Source organism: Schistocerca nitens, chromosome 8 (assembly GCF_023898315.1).
Source record: "Schistocerca nitens isolate TAMUIC-IGC-003100 chromosome 8, iqSchNite1.1, whole genome shotgun sequence".
In the NCBI taxonomy this organism is placed as follows: Eukaryota; Metazoa; Arthropoda; class Insecta; order Orthoptera; family Acrididae; genus Schistocerca; species Schistocerca nitens.
Window position 1 is genome coordinate 311,974,017 of NC_064621.1, and position 20,837 is coordinate 311,994,853.

General features: G+C 39.4%; 1 protein-coding gene across 1 annotated transcript in view; it reads left to right on the top strand.

Moving 5' to 3' along the window:
• Positions 1-6,584: 6,584 nt before the first annotated feature.
• Positions 6,585-20,837, top strand: part of LOC126199542 (beta-1,4-glucuronyltransferase 1) — a 123,402-nt gene continuing 109,149 nt past the window's right edge. Inside the window, exons 1-2 of the mRNA XM_049936463.1 lie at positions 6,585-6,734; positions 6,844-6,884. Of these exons, the coding sequence (XP_049792420.1) occupies positions 6,585-6,734; positions 6,844-6,884 (191 nt within the window). The remainder of the gene's footprint in view (positions 6,735-6,843; positions 6,885-20,837) is intronic.

Below are 20,837 nucleotides of genomic sequence, written 5' to 3' on the forward strand. Positions count from 1 at the left end.
ATTGAATGTGGTGGTCGCTCCATAACATCTGCTTGTATATTTATAGAACAGAGCTTAAAGTATCTTGGGCTGTTTGCTTGTTACGTATTTTGTTCATATGTAGCATTGGTTGTGTGTGCCAAAGCTCTTTATAGTAACTGCATTATCATTGGTGCCGTCACATTGTTTATTTCAGTGCCACAGTTTCTGTAGTTTCATCATGTAGCGTTCTTTTGGTTTGCTTCACTGCACAAATATGTTGGTTAATTTTGTTCCTGATTGTTGTATGAATATCTAACATCTTGATCGGCTGATAAAAAGCGTGCTATGTTCGTGTGTTTTGAATATAGTGGAATATATTCACTTCGTAGAAAACAGGCTGGTCACACATTAAGTTGCCCGTAGTGACTCGAACTCTCTTGTAGAGGTGGTGCAAGATAGAGTGAAGAGGCTTAGACAACTTCATTAGTATTCTTTAGTCGCGAAGAACAAGTGTGTTCAGATAACAGTTTTCAAAATGAAAACCATTTAGAAAAAGAAAAAGGTAAGTTAGAAGAACGCGTGCTCCTATGGTAATAAAGACATAAATAGTAATGCTTACTACCCTTGTGTTTTTGGTATAGTTTTATTGGCTGATGTTTTTAGTGATACTGCAGACAGTGCTTCCGAGCTGCTTTGCGCTTTGTATGACGCTTTGTCTTTGTAGAAGATGTAGCAGGCAAAAGCAATATTAAAGCTGCAGACAAGAAAATATCCTCCGTTTGCAGTAGGAAGACAGGAGTCTGAAACATTTACAAAAATAATTACTAAGGTTTGTCAAATACGTTTTCATCATTTTTAAGTCTGTAAGCCATAATTCCCAGCTGCAAGTTGTGTTTCCAAGTTCCGGGTCTGGTTTATGAGCACAAGAAATGAACCAGATTGAGAAAAAAATAACAGTACTGAATAAATAAATTATTTTATAAGATTAGTAATAGTATTACATTACAAAAGCTTGTAAATAAAATAGTCTTAGAAATACATCCTGAGCCAAAAAACTGGACGCACCACAAAGAAATTATCCGAATGGGGTGGCGATCGGTGGATGTGACGTATGTGTACGATTACAATTTCCGAAAAAATGGATAATTTATCCAAGAAAGAGAGCCTCACAAATTGAATAAGTCAGTAATGCACTGGTCCACCTCTGGTCCTTATGCAGGCAGTTATTCTGCTTGACATTGATTGACAGATTTGTTGAATGTCCTCATGAGGGATATCGTGCCAAGTTCTGTCCTATTGCCGCGTTAGATCGTCAAAATCATGAGCTGGTTGGAGGGCCCTGCCCATAAAGGGGATGAGATATGATGACCTTCCTGGACAAGGTAGGATTTGGCAAGCACGAAGACAGGCTGTAGAAACTCTCGTTGTGTGTGGGCGGGCATTATCTTGCTGAAAAGTAAGCCCAGCATGGCGTGTCATGAAGGGCAACAAAACGGGGCGTGGAATATCGTAGGCGTACCGCTGTGCTGGAAGGGTGCCGCGGATGACAACCAAAAGACGCCCTGCTATGAAAACAAATGACAAACCAGACCATCACTGCTGATTGTCAGGCCTATGGCAGCCGAGAGTCAGGTAGGTATCCTACTATTGTCCGAGCCGTCTCCAGACGTCTTCGGCCTGGAATCTCGTTGACTGAATTAGAAGTCTCTCACGGATGAATCTCGATTCGAACTGAGCCCTGATGACCAGGGAAGACGGATCCTTACATTTTTTCCTTTGTTTCTCTCAAACATGTGGAATGTAAGTTGTGCTAGATTTTTTATAAATGATTATACTGTTTCAATTTATGAGACCTATTAATTTGACAATTTCATGTTAAACTCGTTTTACTTTGCTGTTGGCAGCTGGTGTAACAGCAGTTGACCACGAATTGCATGTTTTACTTAAGTGTTTACGTTTGAGATAAACAAGGAAGTGACTGTTGAGAATAGGCAACAAGTTATTCACTTAAAATTTTCAGCATATTAATTTTTTTTGTGCATATGTGGTTATCTTGCTCTGTACTAATTGTAATGTTGGGAGATTTCTTCTTATTTTAGGAACTGCTGTTCCACAAAGTAATAATAATTGTTGTGTGTCTACAACTTTGACATGTAATGCTAATTTTATGCCTCTGGTTATTTTCGGTATCGACATTCCCCTCAGTCCAGGCGCTCAAACTGATGTCAATGTCGTTCGTATCAAGACAAAGTAGTACACAATGTGTGAAGTAAACGTGCAATACAGGACGAAAATAAAGCTCCCTCAAAATATCGCTCCCTCAAAATATCGCCTCAAGCATCGTATGAGTAATTTGATTCTTTTGATAAGGCCTTGCAGATGAAGAATTCCAGTGGTGAAGAGAGTATTTTTGTGCTTAACAGTGTGTCCAGTGTAAATGAAGACTGTCACATCAGTTCGCCAAGACATGTTCTGTCGTTCTTACAAAAGTGGCTGAGCTTTTTGGTCTTTGCATCAAGACGTAACTTTTATTCTACAACAGCATATGATTATGTCAAGGTTATAGTTGGTACTTGCTTGCCACATTCTAGAACAGTAAATGAGTAGCAGCAAAGTGTAGCTCCTGGTTTAATAAGTAATGCAATAGGTAAGTCCACACAAGTCCATTCATTTCTGAACTTGAGTGCTCAATGGGGAAACCGATGGTCACCTGATAACCACTTGGTATTAAGGTCTAGTATGATCTGGCAGTAAGAATGCTAAAAGTCTTTTCTCACAGACACTAAAAAAATGCAAATACAAGAGTCTAATTGTCTTTGTAGGAGAGGGACCTAGGTTCAAATGCATTAATCTAATTGTGTTTGTAGGAGAGGGAACGTGATATGTATGCAGAAAATACAATTAATGCAACTGGACGATAATGATACTGAAGTTATGAATATTTAGATTTAATAGGTATGTGATAAAATATGCTGGTTAATAAATTGAAAGTTTGTTTTATTTGTGAAAGTGAAATGAAACTTAAATTCAAAAAAGCAGTGGAGTATTGTTTTGCAGTATATAAAATTATCATTTAAGTTTATAACCGATCTCTTGTTGAAATTCCTTTTTTACAAACATGATAACGGAATATATGTGTCCTAGTGATCATAATGATAAGTTGAAATCATGATTGAAATATATATTCGTGATTGTGCAAAACTGTCACACAGAATTAATAATGTGTTGAACGAACTAGAGAATAAATTACTGAGAGAGACTAGAATGAGTTTTAACTGACATCAAGTGTAAGCTTTCCATGTTGTTGGTAATGCTTATCTGCACCTAAGGTCAAACAATAATTTTGATATGAAGCTGTGGTATAAAGTGCCTTTTAAGTGTTTACATTCTGAAAATCGTACATTTTGGCAGTGAAATGATCGTAAGGCTCTTGTCCTGTTTGTACTGTCAACTATTACAGTTATCAGTTTGGTTTAAATTAAAATGATCTGCTATTTTGCTATGATGCAGGTCATGCTTATTCTTTTTCTTGTGTCTTTGTCCTGCATCCTCACAGGATCAGCGTTTTTTTTTAACGGACTATGCATGATTAATTTAAGGATAGCTGGATGTCCTACATGTAGCCAGCCTGTTACTCCCAGGGACAGAATATATGTACACCAACTGTCTGCTTATAGTGTTATTCACGTGGAAATGGAAGTTTTCTAAATGTTTGCCAATCGTGTAAATGTGGCCGCGGCTTGGATAGCAGCCCGATAATCACCTAGTGAAATCTGGGAAACCGCCTAAAAACCATATCCACACTAGCCGGCACACCGACCCTCGCTGTTATTCATGCGGGCGAATGCGATCCGGCGCCAGCTATCTCTTCCCCGATATAGCACTTTAACGCGCACGTCTGTCCATGCGGGTGATGTAGTATACGCGTAGCGAATGAAATGTTGCACCAAGAAATTAAGTTACCAACTGTCTCATTAAGAATATTCCTCCACGAAATTGTGTATGTCTTATCTAAGCACATATTCAGATACGACTTTAAGGGTCCATTCTCCTCAAGTCAGCCTATAAAGTGAGCGATGTTCATGATTTTTTTGGAAAAGCTAATAAAGCAATCAACATAAACCTTTTTGAATAATGCTTATTGATTCTTGGACAACATTTTCTGATTTTTTGTAAGGAATTCAGTTACAAGTAAGCGCCCCCCCTCCCCTCATCCAATGACCTAAAAGTTCCTCTGTCCAAAAACAGATATATCTTTGACGATAGTCCTACAGTCTGCAAATCTTATCTGGAATCAAACACAAATGGTTCAAATGGCTCTGAGCACTATGTGACTTAACATCTGAGGTCATCAGTCCCCTAGAACTTAGAACTACTTAAACCTAACTAACCTAAGAATGTCACACACATCTGTGCCTGAAGCAGGATCCGAACCTGCGACCGTAGCGGTAGCGCGGTTCGAGACTGAAAATCAAACATAGAATTTTCTTAATCTATAGGATATTGCGCAACGGAATAATAGCACAGTTCTTTGAAACTCGCAAAAATGGCGGACGTCTGAAACAGAGATTTTGTTTTGTCATGTGGTTTTGATCAAGTTTTTTGCAATAGCTAATGAATAAATCAAAATGAGAAATAACCTATTACTTCTTGCAGACATGCCCAAGGAGTAATTCAGCGAAATTTGAGAAATGTGTCTTTATTAGTGTGATCGCAAGCTGCTCCTGCAATTTGAGATACAATGTATTTTTGATTTCAGATAAGATTTACAAACAGCGGGACTTCCGTCATAGACAATTCTCATTTTACACAGAGCAACTTTAACTCATCGGATAGTGAGTTTAATAATGAGTGAATTTCTTGAAAAAGGTCAGAAAATATTGCCCAAGAATCAATAAACACCAAACAAAACTTTTATGTTCATTATTTCATTAGTTTTTAAATTTTTTTTTATATTTGTGGGGATCCACAGCCTGCAGATGTTAAATAAACGTAAACATGAACCTTAGTAGGCTGTAATGCGATTTTTATTGAATCAAGCGATTAGCTAATTTCGACTACTTGTCATTGTTAAGGACCAAGGCTTTACAGGTGCTTGACAACGACAGGTAGTCAAAATTAGCTAATCGCACGATTCAATGAAAATCGCTTTACTGCCTACTACAGACCATGTTTACGTTTACTATTCATTAGTTTTTCCGACAAAATCGTAAAAATCACTTGTTTTATTGGCTGACTGAGGATAATGGACCCTTAAGGAAAGATGGCGACTGTCACAGGGGCTTTTTATAGAGAAACCCTTGTTTTGGCTTCAGTAAATGACCATTCTCACAAGGAGGGGTCCCTAGTGGTGAGATCGACTTTTCGAAACTAGCTATTCAGTGATGGAGGGTAAGATATCAGGTATCACACCCTGCAGCCGTTGACCTTGGTGGGCCCTCGTTTACGAGTAGTCGAGGAAAAAAACTCTGAATTTTATGTAACGCTCAAGAGCGTTAAAAATAGTACCATGTTAAATAATTCCATGGTGAAATTTAGATGTTAAGGCCTTCACATGGAGAAAGTCGAGGGTTTCTCATCAGGAGCTTTAAATATTTAAAACTTTTTAAATCCTTATGGAAGTGACTTTGATCATTATTTTTTATTCATTAAATTGGTTTAAATGTAATGTTTTATTTCTTTTCCTTTGTCACATCATTTTAATCATCATATGATTTTTTTCCCATTTGTTCTCATTTTGTCTTTACGTCATTTGTGAATGTGAATTTACTTATGTTTATCTATTACAATATTTAAATATTTGAAAATACCGATCTATTGGTTAAAAAACCAAAGGCTAAGTAATTTATGTATATTGACTGTGCAGAGGTGTCAAAAATGTATCTTTCGTTGCAATAGATTGCTTTTTTTGGTTAATGATCGTTATACTAACATTTAAAACAAAGCCTTAATTCCTATTGCAGTATGGACAAAGCAACACACATGAAGATTTAAACGAAAAAAGGGATTATAAGGAAAACGAAATTTATGCCACAGGAGGAATAGAAACGATAAATACGGTATCACGGACGAAAAAATACGATATTGAAACGAGACAAATTAAATCGAAATTAATATACAAAATTCATTAAAATCATATGAATAAACATTTCAAGTGGAAAAAGAATGATAGGAAGAAAAATAAGAGCAAATGAAGAATTTGATATGTTGATTAAAATAATGTGACAACGGAATAAAAATTTACATGTAAACAAATTAATTGAATGAAAATAATGACCAAATCATCTCGATAAAAATTTAAAAATAAAAGAAATTGAAGTATTTGACGAGATTCAAAGGCATGGCCTTAGGCCTTAGGCCTCAGCCATCCTTTACACCATACATCCAGTCAACATGATAATATGATTTTAACGTGGTTGAGCCTCAAGTAAAATTCCTCATTTACTCGCAGAAGACGGCCCACCAGAGTGAATGGCTGCAGGGTGTGACACATAGGATCTTAACCTGTGTCACACTATCGATAGTTTCAAAAGATACCACCGCTGGGGATCTCTCGTTGTCTCTTCCTAACCTCTTTGGTGCCGATTTGCTGCGTGTAGCCGCTCCGGGGCGGCTGCGTCATAATGCTCACTGCCAGGCTTGTGGAGATAAATGCAACAACTGGCACACAGTTGGTAGCAGTGGTGCGGTGCGATGTTGTAGGCGGCGGCTTGCCGGTGTTGGCGGCACTGGTGGCAGGCGCGCCCGCGGCGGCTGTGGGCGCTGAGCGCGCTGTGTGTGGCCGCCCTGGCCGGCTGCAACCTGCTGCTCGCCGCGCGGCTGCTCGCCGGCGGAGACTGCCGCCCCCGCGACGCGCCGCCCCCGCCGCCGCCCGTACTCGAGCTCGTCAACGACGAGGGCGGTCCTGGCCCACACCCGCGAAGGTCGGTATCGGACATATGTGTGAGCGCTGCTTTGAAATACATCAGTAGATTCTCAAATCCACGACTTCCTCGCATATACTGTCTTGTGCTCATTGACTTGCCCAGGGCTTCACACAAAGTATGAAGTGAATTAAAAATTATAAACAAAACAAAAAAAATTAGAGATGTTCGTATTCAACATAAAATAAAAATATATATCTCCTCTTCAATACGATCGAATCACCTGAAACTCCCATCACTCTGCTAGTAACTGGTGTAAGTACAGTACTGAAACTCAACAGAACTGTCCACAACCGCCCACTTTTCTCTCAGGCGGCTTGTTTCTCCATGGTGGCCCCTGACATCGTTCTTATGGTGCCTGTGACTCCTTTGGTAGAATTACGAAGTGTATTATGAAGTAAACTATCATTTATACAATTTGCTGTGTTGCACTGTAGGCCAGTTTTCAGTACGATTCATTCAAGTAGCTGCACAGCTTGACTCACGTATATGTTTATATGCAAATCTGGTTTATAATGTACTAACGAACCCAGCAATGCTTTGCAATTGCTAAATATGTATTTCAGAATATAAACAGTCTGAGTTGCGAAATTATTTAACGTCAATGGCTCGTTTCGCCCTCTTGTGGCATCATCAGATTGTGTAAAAGTAGCTGGACATGAAACACATCTGTCATATACCCATTTATAACGGAAAATTATATGATCTATCCAATCGCTGTTCCGTCCATTTTCCATTTTATGTGGCTTACATGGCCGAGTTGAGTTGCCTCGCTGTTAGATCCGCCATGCCACGGATTGCGCGGCCGCTCCTGCCGGAGGTTCGAGTCCTCCCTCGGGCACGGGTATGTGTGTTGTTCTTAGCATAAGTAGTTTGTAACTCCAGGGACCTATGACATCAGCCGTTTGATCCCTTAGGAATTCACACACATTTGAACATTGTGGCTATATGACAGATGGGTTTCACATCCAGCTGCTTTTACACAATGTGATGAAGCCTCAAAAGGGGAGCCGGCCGTAGTGGCCGAGGGGTTCTAGGCGCTTAAGTCTGGAACCGCGCGACTGCTACGGTCGCAGGTTCGAATCCTGCCTCGGGCATGGATGTGTGTGATGTCCTTAGGTTAGTTAGGTTAAGCAGTTCTAAGTTCTAGGGGACTGATGACCTCAGATGTTAAGTCCCATAGTGCTCAGAGCCATTTGAACCTCAAAAGAGCGAAACGCGTCATTGACGTTAAATAATTTTCCAACGAAGACTGTTTTTATTCTGAAATACATTCAAAGCTGGTTGTTGTACCACCCCGCCATAGAATGAGATAATTTTTGCTAAATGTGGTTGGGAATTGGATATACGTCCTGATCTGGGGAATCCCTCGGAACTGTGTCAGGGGACAAATTTCGGTTCCTCGTTGCGACTTCGCCCACTTCGAAAGTATCGAACCCGAAATTATAATAAACCATTTGGAAAATGAATAAAATGACGAGGAAAAGTTCTTGACAGAATTACTTCCAAATTTTTACTCTATACTATACTATACACTCGGACGATGTACACATTTTCTGTAAAAACGGACTACAAGAATGAAAGTACTTTGCGTAGCTGTGAAAATGTTCGGTTTCGATTTCCTTCTTGCAGTTAGTTTTTACTAAAATAGCAGGACATTGACACAATAACACAATTTGTTTCTCCTATAGACACACTACTTCTCTGTTTACATAATTTTAAACAAAAGTTGTGTACACCACGGTGTGCTGTTTTGCTTTCTTCCTCACAGTCGGTTTTAATAAAAAATTGTTTATTGCGAAAACTGTACATATCGGTTATCGGATTATGATAAGAATAGTACTGCGCAATGTGAATCGTCCGAACTTTGTAATGCTACACGTTCGCGGGTTAAAATTATTCGAAATAAAGACATTACAACAAAAGCTGGAGACGTCTCTCTCTCATACTCCATATACGAATTGTCGCTGTGGTATTCAGTCCAGAGACTGGTTTGATGCAGCTTTCCATGCTACTCTATCCTGTGCAAGCTTCTTCATCTCCCAGTACCTACTGCAACCTACATCCCTCTGAATCTGTTTAGTGTATTCATCTCTTGGTCTCCCTATACGATTTTTACCCTCCACGCTTCCCTCCAATGCTAAATTGGTGATCCCTTGATGCCTCAGAATATGCCCTATCATCCGATCCCTTCTTCTTGTCAAGTTGTGCCACAAATTCCTCTTCTCTCCAATTCTATTCAATACCTCCTCATTAGTTATGTGACCTACACCTTTTAATCGTCAGCATTCTTCTGTAGCACCACATTTCGAAAGCTTCTATTCTCTTCTTGTCCGAACTATTTATTGTCCATGTTTCACTTCCATATATGCCTACACTCCATACAAATACTTTCAGGAACGACTTCCTTACACTTAAATCTATACTTGATGTTAACAAATTTCTCTTCTTCAGAAACGCTTTCCTTGCCATTGCCAGTCCGCATTTTATATCCCCCCTACTTCGACCATCATCAGTTATTTTGCTCCCCAAATAGCAAAACTCATTTACTACTTTAAGCGTCTCATTTCCTAATCTAATTCCCGCAACATCACCCGATATAATTCGACTACATTCCATTATACTCGTTTTGCTTTTGTTGATGTTCATCTTATATCCTCCTTTCAAGACACTGTCCATTCCGTTCAGCTGCTCTTCCAGGTCCTTTGCTGTCTCTGACAGTATTACAATGTCAACGACCAACCTAAAAGTTTTTATTTCTTCTCCACGGATTTGAATTCCTACTCCGAATTTTTCTTTTGTTTCCTTTACTGCTTGCTCAATATACAGATTGAATAACATCGGGGATAGGCTACAATCCTGTCTCACTCCCTTCCCAACAACTGCTTCCCTTTCATGCCCCTCGACTCCTATTACTGCCATCTGGTTTCTGTACAAATTGTAAATAACCTTTCGCTCCCAGTATTTTACCCCTGACACCTTAAGAATTTGAAAGAGAGTATTCCAGTCAACATTGTCAAAAGCTTTCTCTAAGTCTACAAATGCTAGAAACGCAGGTTTGCCTTTCCTCAATTTATTTTCTAAGAAAAGTCATAGGTTCCCACACGATTTACCAGTCAGTTTAAGCTACCGTAGTTAGAACTGCCTGTGAGAAAGTAAACTGATCAGCACATTTTCACAACACAGCAAAGAAATTTTTTTCTTGCAGTCGGTTTTTACAGTAACGAAGCTCTTCAGAGCTTTTGAGTGTTAGCCCATCCAAAAATTTGGAGAGAACTTGTAATTAGAGTTAGAATATAAGGATCCATTGAAAACAGCGTAACCGAGAGTGATTTGGATACTGGACAACTCGCATTCAGGACGACGGCGGTTCAAACCCGCATCCGGCAAACCTGATTTAGGTTTTCCGTGATTTTCCTAATTCGCTTATGACAAATGGCGTGATGGTTCCTTTGAAAGGGCACGATTGCTTTCGTTCTCCATCCGTCCCTAACCGGAGGCTATGCTCTGTCTCAAATGACCTCGTTGTCTACGGGACGTTAAACTCTAATCTCCTCCTGTCCCAAAACAGTCTAAGTTTGTTTTGTATGTTACTACAGTTTCATCCGCTCCGTCCATGAGTTGAGAGTTTACTGCATGATGCCCGCTGCCAGTTTAAAAGTTCACTGGAGACTTGTAGAAAGAACCTCTAGTTGCCACGCTACAGCCGGCAGGGCGACGGGCTGCCGGGTGTGTCGTAGGAGTGTGGCAGTGTCCTAGTTTAACAAAACTTGCTTTAGCTTTGTAATTCGTGGGTTCATGTGATTAACTGTTTATACTCTAAAGGGGCAAAGAAACTCGTAAACCTACCAAATATTGTGTAGGCCCCCCGCGAACACGCAGAAGTACCGCAACACGACGTGGCATAGACTCGACTAATGTCAGAAGTAGTACTGGAAGGAACTGACACCATGAATCCTGCAGGGCTGTCGATAAATCCATAGGAGCACGATGGGATGGAGACCTCTTCTGAACAGCACCTGTCAGGGGTCGAATATCACTCCAACTGCACACACCCACTCCATTACAGAGCCTCCACTTACAGGGTCCATGGATTCTTGATGTTGTCTCTATACCCGTACACATCCATCCCTCGATACAACTTGAAACGCCGGCCGCTGTGACCAAGCGGTTCTAGATGCGTCAGTCTGGAACCGTGCTACGACTACGGTCGCAGGTTCGAGTCCTGCCTTGGCCATGAATGTGTGTGATTTGCTTAGGTTAGTTAGATTTAAGTAGTTCTAAGTCTAGGGGACTGATGACCTCAGATGTTAAGTCCCATAGTGCTTAGAGCCATTTGAACCAACTTGAAACGAGACTCATCCGACCAGGCAACATGTTTCCAGTCATCAACAGTCCAATGTCGGTGTTGACGGGCCCAGGCGAGGCGTAAAGCTTTGTGTCGTGCAATCATCAAGAGCATATCGACGATGTTCCGTTGAATGGTTCGCACGCTGACACTTGTTGATGGCCCAGCAATTAAATCTGCAGAAATTTCCAGGTTACACTTCTGGCACGTTGAACGATTTTCTTGTCGTCATTGGTCCCTTTCTTGCAGTATCATTTTCCGGCCGCAGCGATGTCGGAGGTTTGATGTTTTACCGGATTCCTGATATTCATGGTACACTCGTGAAATGGTCGTACGGGTAAATCCCCACTTCATCGCTACCTCGGAGATGCTGTGCCCATCGCTCGTGCGCCGATTATAACACCACGTTCAAAGTCGCTTAAATTTTGATAACCCGCCATTGTAGCAGCAGTAACCGATCTAACAAGTGCGCCAGGCACTTGTCTTATACGGGCGTTGCCGATCGCAGCGCCGTATTCCGCCTGTTGACATACCTCTGTGTTTGAATACTCACGCCTATACCAGTTTCTTTGGCGCTTCAGTGTAATATGGCTTGTGCAGAGGGAACACTTGTGCCTTTATTTCTTGAATTAGATGACAGACGATTTTCAAGTTCGACTTAAATGAAACGAAGTGCACGCATAAAGACAAGCGATTCACATCGCACTTAGATATTAAAATAGGTGATGGGAAATAAACCGAAAATTTCAGTTTTCTTAGTACAAAAAATATTATTGGCTTATAGGTTGCCCTGTAAGAAATAAACTGTATTATTACACATTTATTTTGTTTGGTGGATCTGGGGTTGAAAAAGGACATAAGCTTCTTTTGGAGTGTGTGTGAAGTATTTGTGACAAAAATTTCTACGGAAAAAGCGAGAACACCAAAATTCAAGATGGTACCTTCAGACCCAAGAGAGTTTTTAATTGTTGGGTCGTGGACGAATTGAACATTCAGTTTCTGAAGGAGCCAAGCTTCTAACCATAAAATATGATGCAATTGTGAAACAAAACATATTCGAAAATGAGAGACTTGTGGATGTTGATTGTGTCTTTGGCGAGCAAGAGCTTGCATTCGGAGGAAACTTTGAAGATGAATGTTCCGCCAACAAAGGGAATTACCTTGAATTATTTGTACTCTTGTCTTCCCAGGAAAAGTTTATTTGTGATCACTTGCAGAAAGGAACATCAAACACAATTCAAAACAAATTAATTGAATTGGCCACCGATGTCAGTGATTGCACTAATGAAGAGTTACCGTCAAGTGAATTTGTTGGAGTGCAAGCGGACGTAAACCTGGATATTTCGTGTAAGTTACAAATGAGAATTATTCTCAGGTTTTGTACAAAGTACGTTCCAATAGAAAGAGTTATGGGTTTTTGCAATTTTGACAAAATTGCTCAGGAGTGATCAGAAATTGTATTCAACACACGTGGTGTTTTGTTAGTTATTGACAAAATAGTGAGTCAAACATATGTTGGAACCTTAGTAATGGCAGGTAAACATGGAGATGTCAAACATTTTGGTCAGTAAAAATGTCCACGACCTATATACTTTCTCAGTTATGTTCATAAACTTGGACTGATGCTTTTACATTGTCCTAAAAATATGAAAGCAGTAAGGTTTTTCATTTACAGTCTTGTATCATTTCATTCATTTTTAGCAGTCCCTCAAAGATATCACAATTCTTAGAAAGTAAAGTATTCAGATTGCCTCAAACATATGCTAGACGCTAGAATTGCAGTCCACATGCTGTTCAGACATATCTTAAATACCATGAGTTGAAAGACTTTTTCAAGATATCACTACCGATGACGAAGGGTCGTTCAAGAGCGTTTCTGGCTTGCTTAGCATTCCTAATGAAACTCACCTCCTTGTCCTGCTTTGCCTTTACAAAGAAATATTTGTGTATATTGACAAATATCTGTGCACTTGAATGTGAGTTTCACTCTGCAGCGGAGTGTGCGCTGATACGGATCTTCGTGGCAGATTAAAACTGTGTGCTGGACCGAGACTCGAACTCGGGACCTTTGCCTTTCGCGGGCAAGTGCTCTGCCAACTGAGCCACCCAAGCATGACTCACGCCCCGTCCTCACAGCTTTACTCCTTCCAGTACCTCGTCTCCTACCTTCCAAACTTTACAGAAGCTCTCCTGCGAACCTTGCAGAAGTAGTACTCCTGAAAGAAAGGATATTGCGGAGACATGGCTTAGCCACAGCCTTCTTCTGTAAAGTTTGGAAGGTAGGAGACGAGGTACTGGCAGGAGTAAAGCTGTGAGGACGGGGCGTGAGACGTGCTTGGGTGGCTCAGTTGATGGAACACTTGCCCGCGAAAGGCAAAGGTCCCGAGTTAGAGTCTCGATCCAGCACACAGTTTTAATCTGCCACGAAGATTCATCTGTGCACTTCTTCAACATAAAATCGCATGTGATATTAGTACCCGCAATGCTGAAATCAAGAAGACCACTAGTTTGTTAATGGATATGAGATCAGCTAAAACAGTGATCTCATGTATTGGAAGCTGTAACAACAAATTTCACAGTGATTTTTCAGTGAGCGTGACTTCTAGTCCTTTAAGATGTTGTTTTATGAGACCTTAGATAACATGATGGTGCAAATGGAAATGTGTTTTGGCAATGGCCCCAATATTTAGTTTATACCGTTTATTTAATAAGAATCAGTCCGAATCAGTTCGGAAATTATAAACCAAATTTCCCAACAATGCAACTGAGCGGCCTCCTCACAGCTTACCCAATCTTTAACAAAGAAGGTCTGGAAAATGAGTTACGAAACATTTATATTGACAAAGATAAATATTTTCCAACCTGCAGACCTTCTTAAATTCAGAATGGGCAATGATAAAAACATTAAAGCATTTATAGGAAGTAATGAAGCTCATCAAATCGATTCTTACATTCGCTGTCACTACATCCTCTTCTGAAAGAAGTGTGAGCACACTTAAAGGAATAAAAAATTGCCTTCGTGATTCACTGACAAATGGTAGATTAAACTCTCTCTGCACGATTGCCATAAAAAACATGGTTAAGCAACTTACAAGCGATCAGAAATAAAGATATAGTGACTGATAACTTTCCTACCAAGAAGACGCGACACATGTACCGCCTGTATAAAAAGGTAGAAGGTAAGCCTACCCACAATTTATCCATTACCTTCGCCATTGTTTTTCGCACAAAACGTGTACATTGTTGTTTAAAATATATATATAGCTTGTGTCCATCCGAATATTTATTAGCGCATATGGTACAAGCCAAGAACTTTTCGAGAGTTTTGCTAAAAACTTTCCTCTTTATATAATAGTATAGACTGGCTAAGCCAGGATGGCAAGGGAGTTGAAGGACTAAAGTCTCCAAAAATGAAAATCACTACAAAATGGTCAGAATATGGATTTAGATTTTGCCAAGTCAGTTTAAAAGACTACAATACCGATGCTTTAATTAATAAATATTATCTAAAATATCGTCTTTCAGTTGAAACAAATTATTTGTGCAGAAGTATTTCGACCTAATGTATCGACTGTGATGCCTCAATTACTTCAGAATGTCTTACAAAGACGACGTCAGAAGGTAAGAAGCAGTGCTCTGTTACCTGCTTTTGCATGGTTACTTCATGGAAGTTAAGACACAGAAAACCTCAGACGTATATCATTGCGAATAATAGGTGAATCTAACTTTCAATTGATATTAGTAATGCTGGGGATAATTTCTGAAAGGAAAACCAAACGTGAAACTTAAATCTCGCGAAGAAAGCTTATAAAATATATACACGTAAAGTGGGAAATATGAAAACATGCAAATAGTTTCAAGCAAATTTATGTTGTAGCCCAAAGCATCTGTTACATTACACCATAACCAACTTTCATAACGCTAAAATTTAATGATGAACATAGGGCCCACTGAAGCAATCGATTAGGTATAGATACAGTGCTCGCAAATGATCTTTGATTTACGAAAACAGTCGGAAATCAGTCGAACTGTGTCACAATACATCCCTCCACTTTCAGACCTTGTGATTCTTCGTCTCTTCAATCACAGCCACAAAAAAGGCCTGAATCACTAATGAGATATTGCAAATGTACGATTGACTTTAGATTATGTCTCTATGAAACGATTATAATAACAAAATTTTACCAACAGGCTTTTGGATTACATTTGCGGCAACTCGCTAGCGTGTAAAATGTCTAGGTATGTTTACAGACAGAATGCATTTTGTCTGTGAAATTATGGCGAGAAGTTGGATAGTCAAGAAATTGTATTTTTACTGTAATATTGATCTACAATGAACTTAAAGAAATATGACCCAACAATACCCTGACATTTTCTATTTTAATATTCGGTATAGAATAGAATGAGTTGTCAAACTGAAATGATTTAAATGACATGGTTAAATAGCCTTTGGCTCCATAATTTAGTTATTCTTGTGCAAGTGTAACGTTCGGAATAGTAGACGTTACTTTTGCTCACACTCACGATTTATGAACATAAGTTTTTTTGTATTTTCTGTCCCCAGTACCCTTTTGTTGTTGATGATGATTATGATGCAACCTACGTTGTACAGAATTCAAAGGACTGTGTCTTCTTAGACTCTTTGTCGGGCTTGAGTATGATACTAGCGTTATCGTGAAAGAATATTATTTCTCATTTATCAATGTGAGCTGAATGGCCATTTTTAAAATTTTGAATAACCGTTCTGGAGGATACGATAAATCAACATTTTTTCTTCTTCTTTGTTTTTGTCTGTAGTTTCCTTTGGGCCTACACTTCTTTCTTTTTTTGACTAAGTTATTCCTCCTCTTCTTGTGTCCACTATATTCCAATTCTTGATTTTTTCTTTCCTGAAAGACTCCCTTATCTACTGCTTCTTTTAAAAAAAAGTGTAAATTTTCTTATTGCAGCTAAGTCGACTCCTTCATTTTCGATATCTCTTCCTACTCCTCTCAGTCACGTGATTCTGGGGATTTGCAATTGTTTAGTTAAGTCAAATATTTGTTTGGTTATTATATCATTATTCATCCTACACGTGTGTCCATAGAACTTTAATCTCCCACTTCTCTGTTACGTTTTCTACTTCCAGAGATAGTTCTATATATTAGGTCGTAATCTGTACTCTGATTCACTGCTGATTTTGGGTCCAACTATTTTTCTTAGGGTTCTTCTTTCATTTTTTTCTAATTTTTCAAGCTCTCCCTTTGTAGCTAGTTTAAGAGTTTCTTCTAGATAGAGTTTTTCTGATCTTTCCACTATTCCTTAGTGTTCCAGTTTTGTGGTCCAGGATAAAGATTTTCTAGTGTAGATGTTTCTTGTCATTTGAAAGACCCTGTACATTTTATGTGCTCTGATCGCTATTGCTGTTCGCAGTTGCTGTCTTTTACTTCAAATTATCTGATATCAGTCCTCCAAGTTATTTCTTTATTTACTTTAGATATTACAGTGTTATTCATTTTAAGCTTCTGAGCTGTATTACTTTGTCATGAACTTGTGTTTTTTCAACTGATATTTTTAAACCTACTTTTGCTGCTTGACGTTATAGCACTGTGATTTGTTTGTGTGCATTATCAAGTGATTCTGTAATACATGCCATGTCATTTGCAAATGCAAGACAATCTACTTTGTTTAGAGTGTGTGCGTCTATCACCATTCTAAATCTGTCCTCATTTTTGTCTAGTAATTACTGTTTTATCGAATTAGCTTTTACATATTTCAATGATTCCTCAGTGTTCTATATTGTCTAGTTCCTCTTGTGCCTCTTCTTTCTTAGGCAGTCATGTTTGATAAGGAAGTTCACAAAATGATTCGTGCACTTCAGTCTCCATTGTACATTTGCTATTATGGACTAAGCCTGGGTTGGTAATCTTTGCGAACATATTCAGCATAGCAGCGATCACCGTGAACTGTAAAAAAATATAATATAAGTCATTATAGCATATTAAAAATGTTATTTAGTGTCTGAAGTTAATTAGCAATGATATGAACTTTCTTCTCCAGAAGAACTTTAATTATTTTGGCAACGTTATTCTCCTTAACATTAATAAAATTTTTCATTGATAATGTGACACTAGGAACACAGGATAGTAGGACATGGATCGTGTTCCAGGTAATAATAACCTGGGGTAATGACGACTATGATATTAAAATTAAAGTTCATATGCATGTAATATTGTCAAAAATCACTCAAAACATTGGGAAACCATTTACAGATCTAAAAGTATAAAGTGATTCATTCTTATATTTTGAGATTCTGCGCTCTCGAAGCATTAGATCGTTGGCTGCAGTTACAATTACAATGTCTCGTCTCCAGATTAAAATATTCATTATACTTGATGTGACAAGTATTCTTCTTAAAACATCATTGTGTCACCAGTGTACTACGATCCTTGGAACTTGAAGAGTCTCTCGCAAACATAGGAAATTGCTGCACATATATATGCTGCGCCAGAACCACAACACTTGCGTCCTTCCTCACCCACAGCTACTCCACCTCTTATTACTGTTGATGCTTTTGTCAGACAGCGTTTGCACTTCAAAGATTTCTTATAGCCACTCATACATTTTCAATTGATCGATGTATTACAAAGCCCCAAACATTGCTCGTGTGTGTACTATACAGATGTTATAAATTTTTGTAACTATTTTAGTCAGTATTCCGTTTATAACATATCAATTTGCCACCTTTATTTTATAGTTCTTAGACTATAGTGAAACTGATCATACATAAAATGTGGTTTCTACATTCGTGAAAAGTCATAGAACCAAATATTTCAATAGAAGTGCTGTGTTATGGTATTATGTACTGTGCTATAATGTCTCACCTTCACGATGTTTGCTCGGAAACTGGTTGACGTCGAGCTATGTTTACTGACTGCAACAGTTCCTGGTCACTGACAAAGCGCGACACTCGTTTCTAGTTCCTGTCAGGCAGTATCTTTTTACGACCATAGATTAGAAATATCTCTGGAGTGAGGATAACGTTCTTTGTATATTGTCAACATTAAGCTGGGTACTTCCAGTTTGGCATTAACAACAATAAAAGGCAGTTGAGTTTTTGAGAACAGTCACAAGCCACACTTAGTAATTATTATTTACCGGTTTCACTTTTTACATGAACAAGAGTGTTATCAGAAAGTACACTATAAAGGATAAAAACTGAGATAAGACAGAAAACTTAAATTAACGTTACGTCAAGTACATATTCTATTTGCAGTATGGTGACTTACGTTTAAAGCTGGCTGACAGCACTAAAGATTAAACTGGCTGTACTATAGTACTTACGTTTAAAACACGTTTAAGTACAGTAGTAAATGATGACATTGACAGCGCCAAAGGTTAAATGAAATGTACAGCAGTATTTGTAACGTCCATGGTACGGTACAAAGACAATTTACAACTACAGAAAACGAAATTTAAATTTTAATGTTGTATCTTCGTTCCTTGGTTGCCTCATTTGCAGAAAAGTTTTTAGATTCCATGTCTGTCAGCTGCATGATCTATTATTTCGAAATAAACCTCGATATTCCCCTAATTGTGACTCTAGGTGGATTTTGCGCGATTGAACAGTGCTTTAAATATATATATATATATATATATATATATATATATATATATATATATATATATATATATATATATATATATATATATATAAAATCACTGGCAAAAACAATACGCCTCTATAGTTACACTGTCCAGACACAGTAACGAGACCACCACCTATGAGGTCGTGAACGTGCAGTAGCAACACACAGGTGGCACATGGCAGTACTAGCAGCGGAGGGTATATAAATTTTGTTCGGGCTAAGGAAAAAAGTGCAGTCGTCGTAATGCGGAAACGGAGCGATTTATCTGACGTCAAAATGGACATGATTATTGGCTTCCGGGCTAAGGGTGAAAGCATTTCCGAAACGGCTAAGTTTGTAAACCGTTCGCATGCCGCAGTGTTTATAATATATCACGCATGGCAAAATGACGCTATCCAAACCGGCACCGAGGCAGCTGTGGTTCCCCATGGGTCCTAGACGACAGGGGTGACTGGCGAAATAATGAACTGCAATTGAGTTTTTTCTTAGTCTGATACGTACACGTGGGTGAGGTACACATGGACTGCTTTCCTGTCTTCTTATATTTCTTCTTTCTCCCAGATTTTATCTACACTGATGGAAAAAGTTGAAACACCAAGAAGGAGTTGGTAGGCGTGTTTTTACTTTTTGAAAAGTCACATAAGAATGACGCTAGTAGGGCCTCTATGAGGATGCAAATGAGTTTGCTTCAAATACACGTTGTAACGGTCGTGAGCGTTAGTTATCTTTCAGGTTGGACGTGGTGAGATGATGTCAGTCAAGGATGCCTTTAAGGCGACAAAGACGACATTATCAACACTGAGTTTAAACGAGGTCGTGTAATAGGGCTACGAGACGCTGGCTGTATCTTCTGCGATATTGCTATCCACTGTAAATGTACTAGCAGCGGTGGTCACGGTGCTAGCGGTGGTGACCACGAGAATGTACGGTCGCAAGGAGCCCGGGCTCCGGTCTGCCACGTGGCTTTGGCGCATCGCACTGCATCTGCAGCAGCAATGTCAGCGGCAGTTGGCTCCACAGTGACTCAACGAACCATTACAAATCGGTTACTTTAAGCACAGCTCAGGGCCAGGCGCTTCGTAGCGTGCATTCCACTGACCCCAAACCACCGCAATTTGCAAGAAAGAGCTTATGGTAGAAGAGCACGTGGAGATGTGCTCCTTTTTCTGTTGAAAGCTGGTTCTGCTTCGGTGCCAGTGATGGGCGTTTGTTGGTTAGAAGGAGGCCAGTTGTGGGCCTACAGTTCAACCTAGAGATACTGGCCCTACACTTGGAGTTATGGTCTGGGCTGCAATTTCGTAAGACAGGAGGAACAGTTTCGTGGTTATCCCACGCAGCCTGACTGAAAATTTTTACGCCAGTCTGATGATTCGACTTGTTACACTACCATTCACGAACAACAATCCAAGAGGTGTTTTCCAACAGGATAAGGTTCGCTCGTATACCGCAGTTGTAACCGAAAATGCTATACAGAGTATCGACATGTTGCCTTTGCCTGCTCGCTCACCAAATCTGTCTCCAATCGAGAACATGTGGGACTTCGTCGGGCGACAATTCCAGCATCATCCAACCGACCAAGTGCAATAGGCATGCAACTCCAGCCCACAAACTAACATCAGGCACCTGTACACCACAATGCATGCTTGTTTGCATGCTTGCGTTCCAACATTCTAGCGGTTACGCCGGTCATTAATGTAGCAGAATTTCACATTTCCAATGGCTTATCTCGCACTTACATTAACTTCTGTTCTTGCAATGTTAATCATCTAGATATGATAACTGGACTAATGTATTCTTAAAATTTCGTTACTCTACGTTAGTTATTTTTTGGTGTTGCGATTTTTTTTTGTCTGTGTATTATATTTTTTAATTCAAGAATGCCACCTTCGTCTAGGGCTTCCAATAATTGTGCCTTAATTCCATTCTCACCGGCTGCGTTGTTGTATTTAAATGAGCATATAATTTCTTCTAAATCTG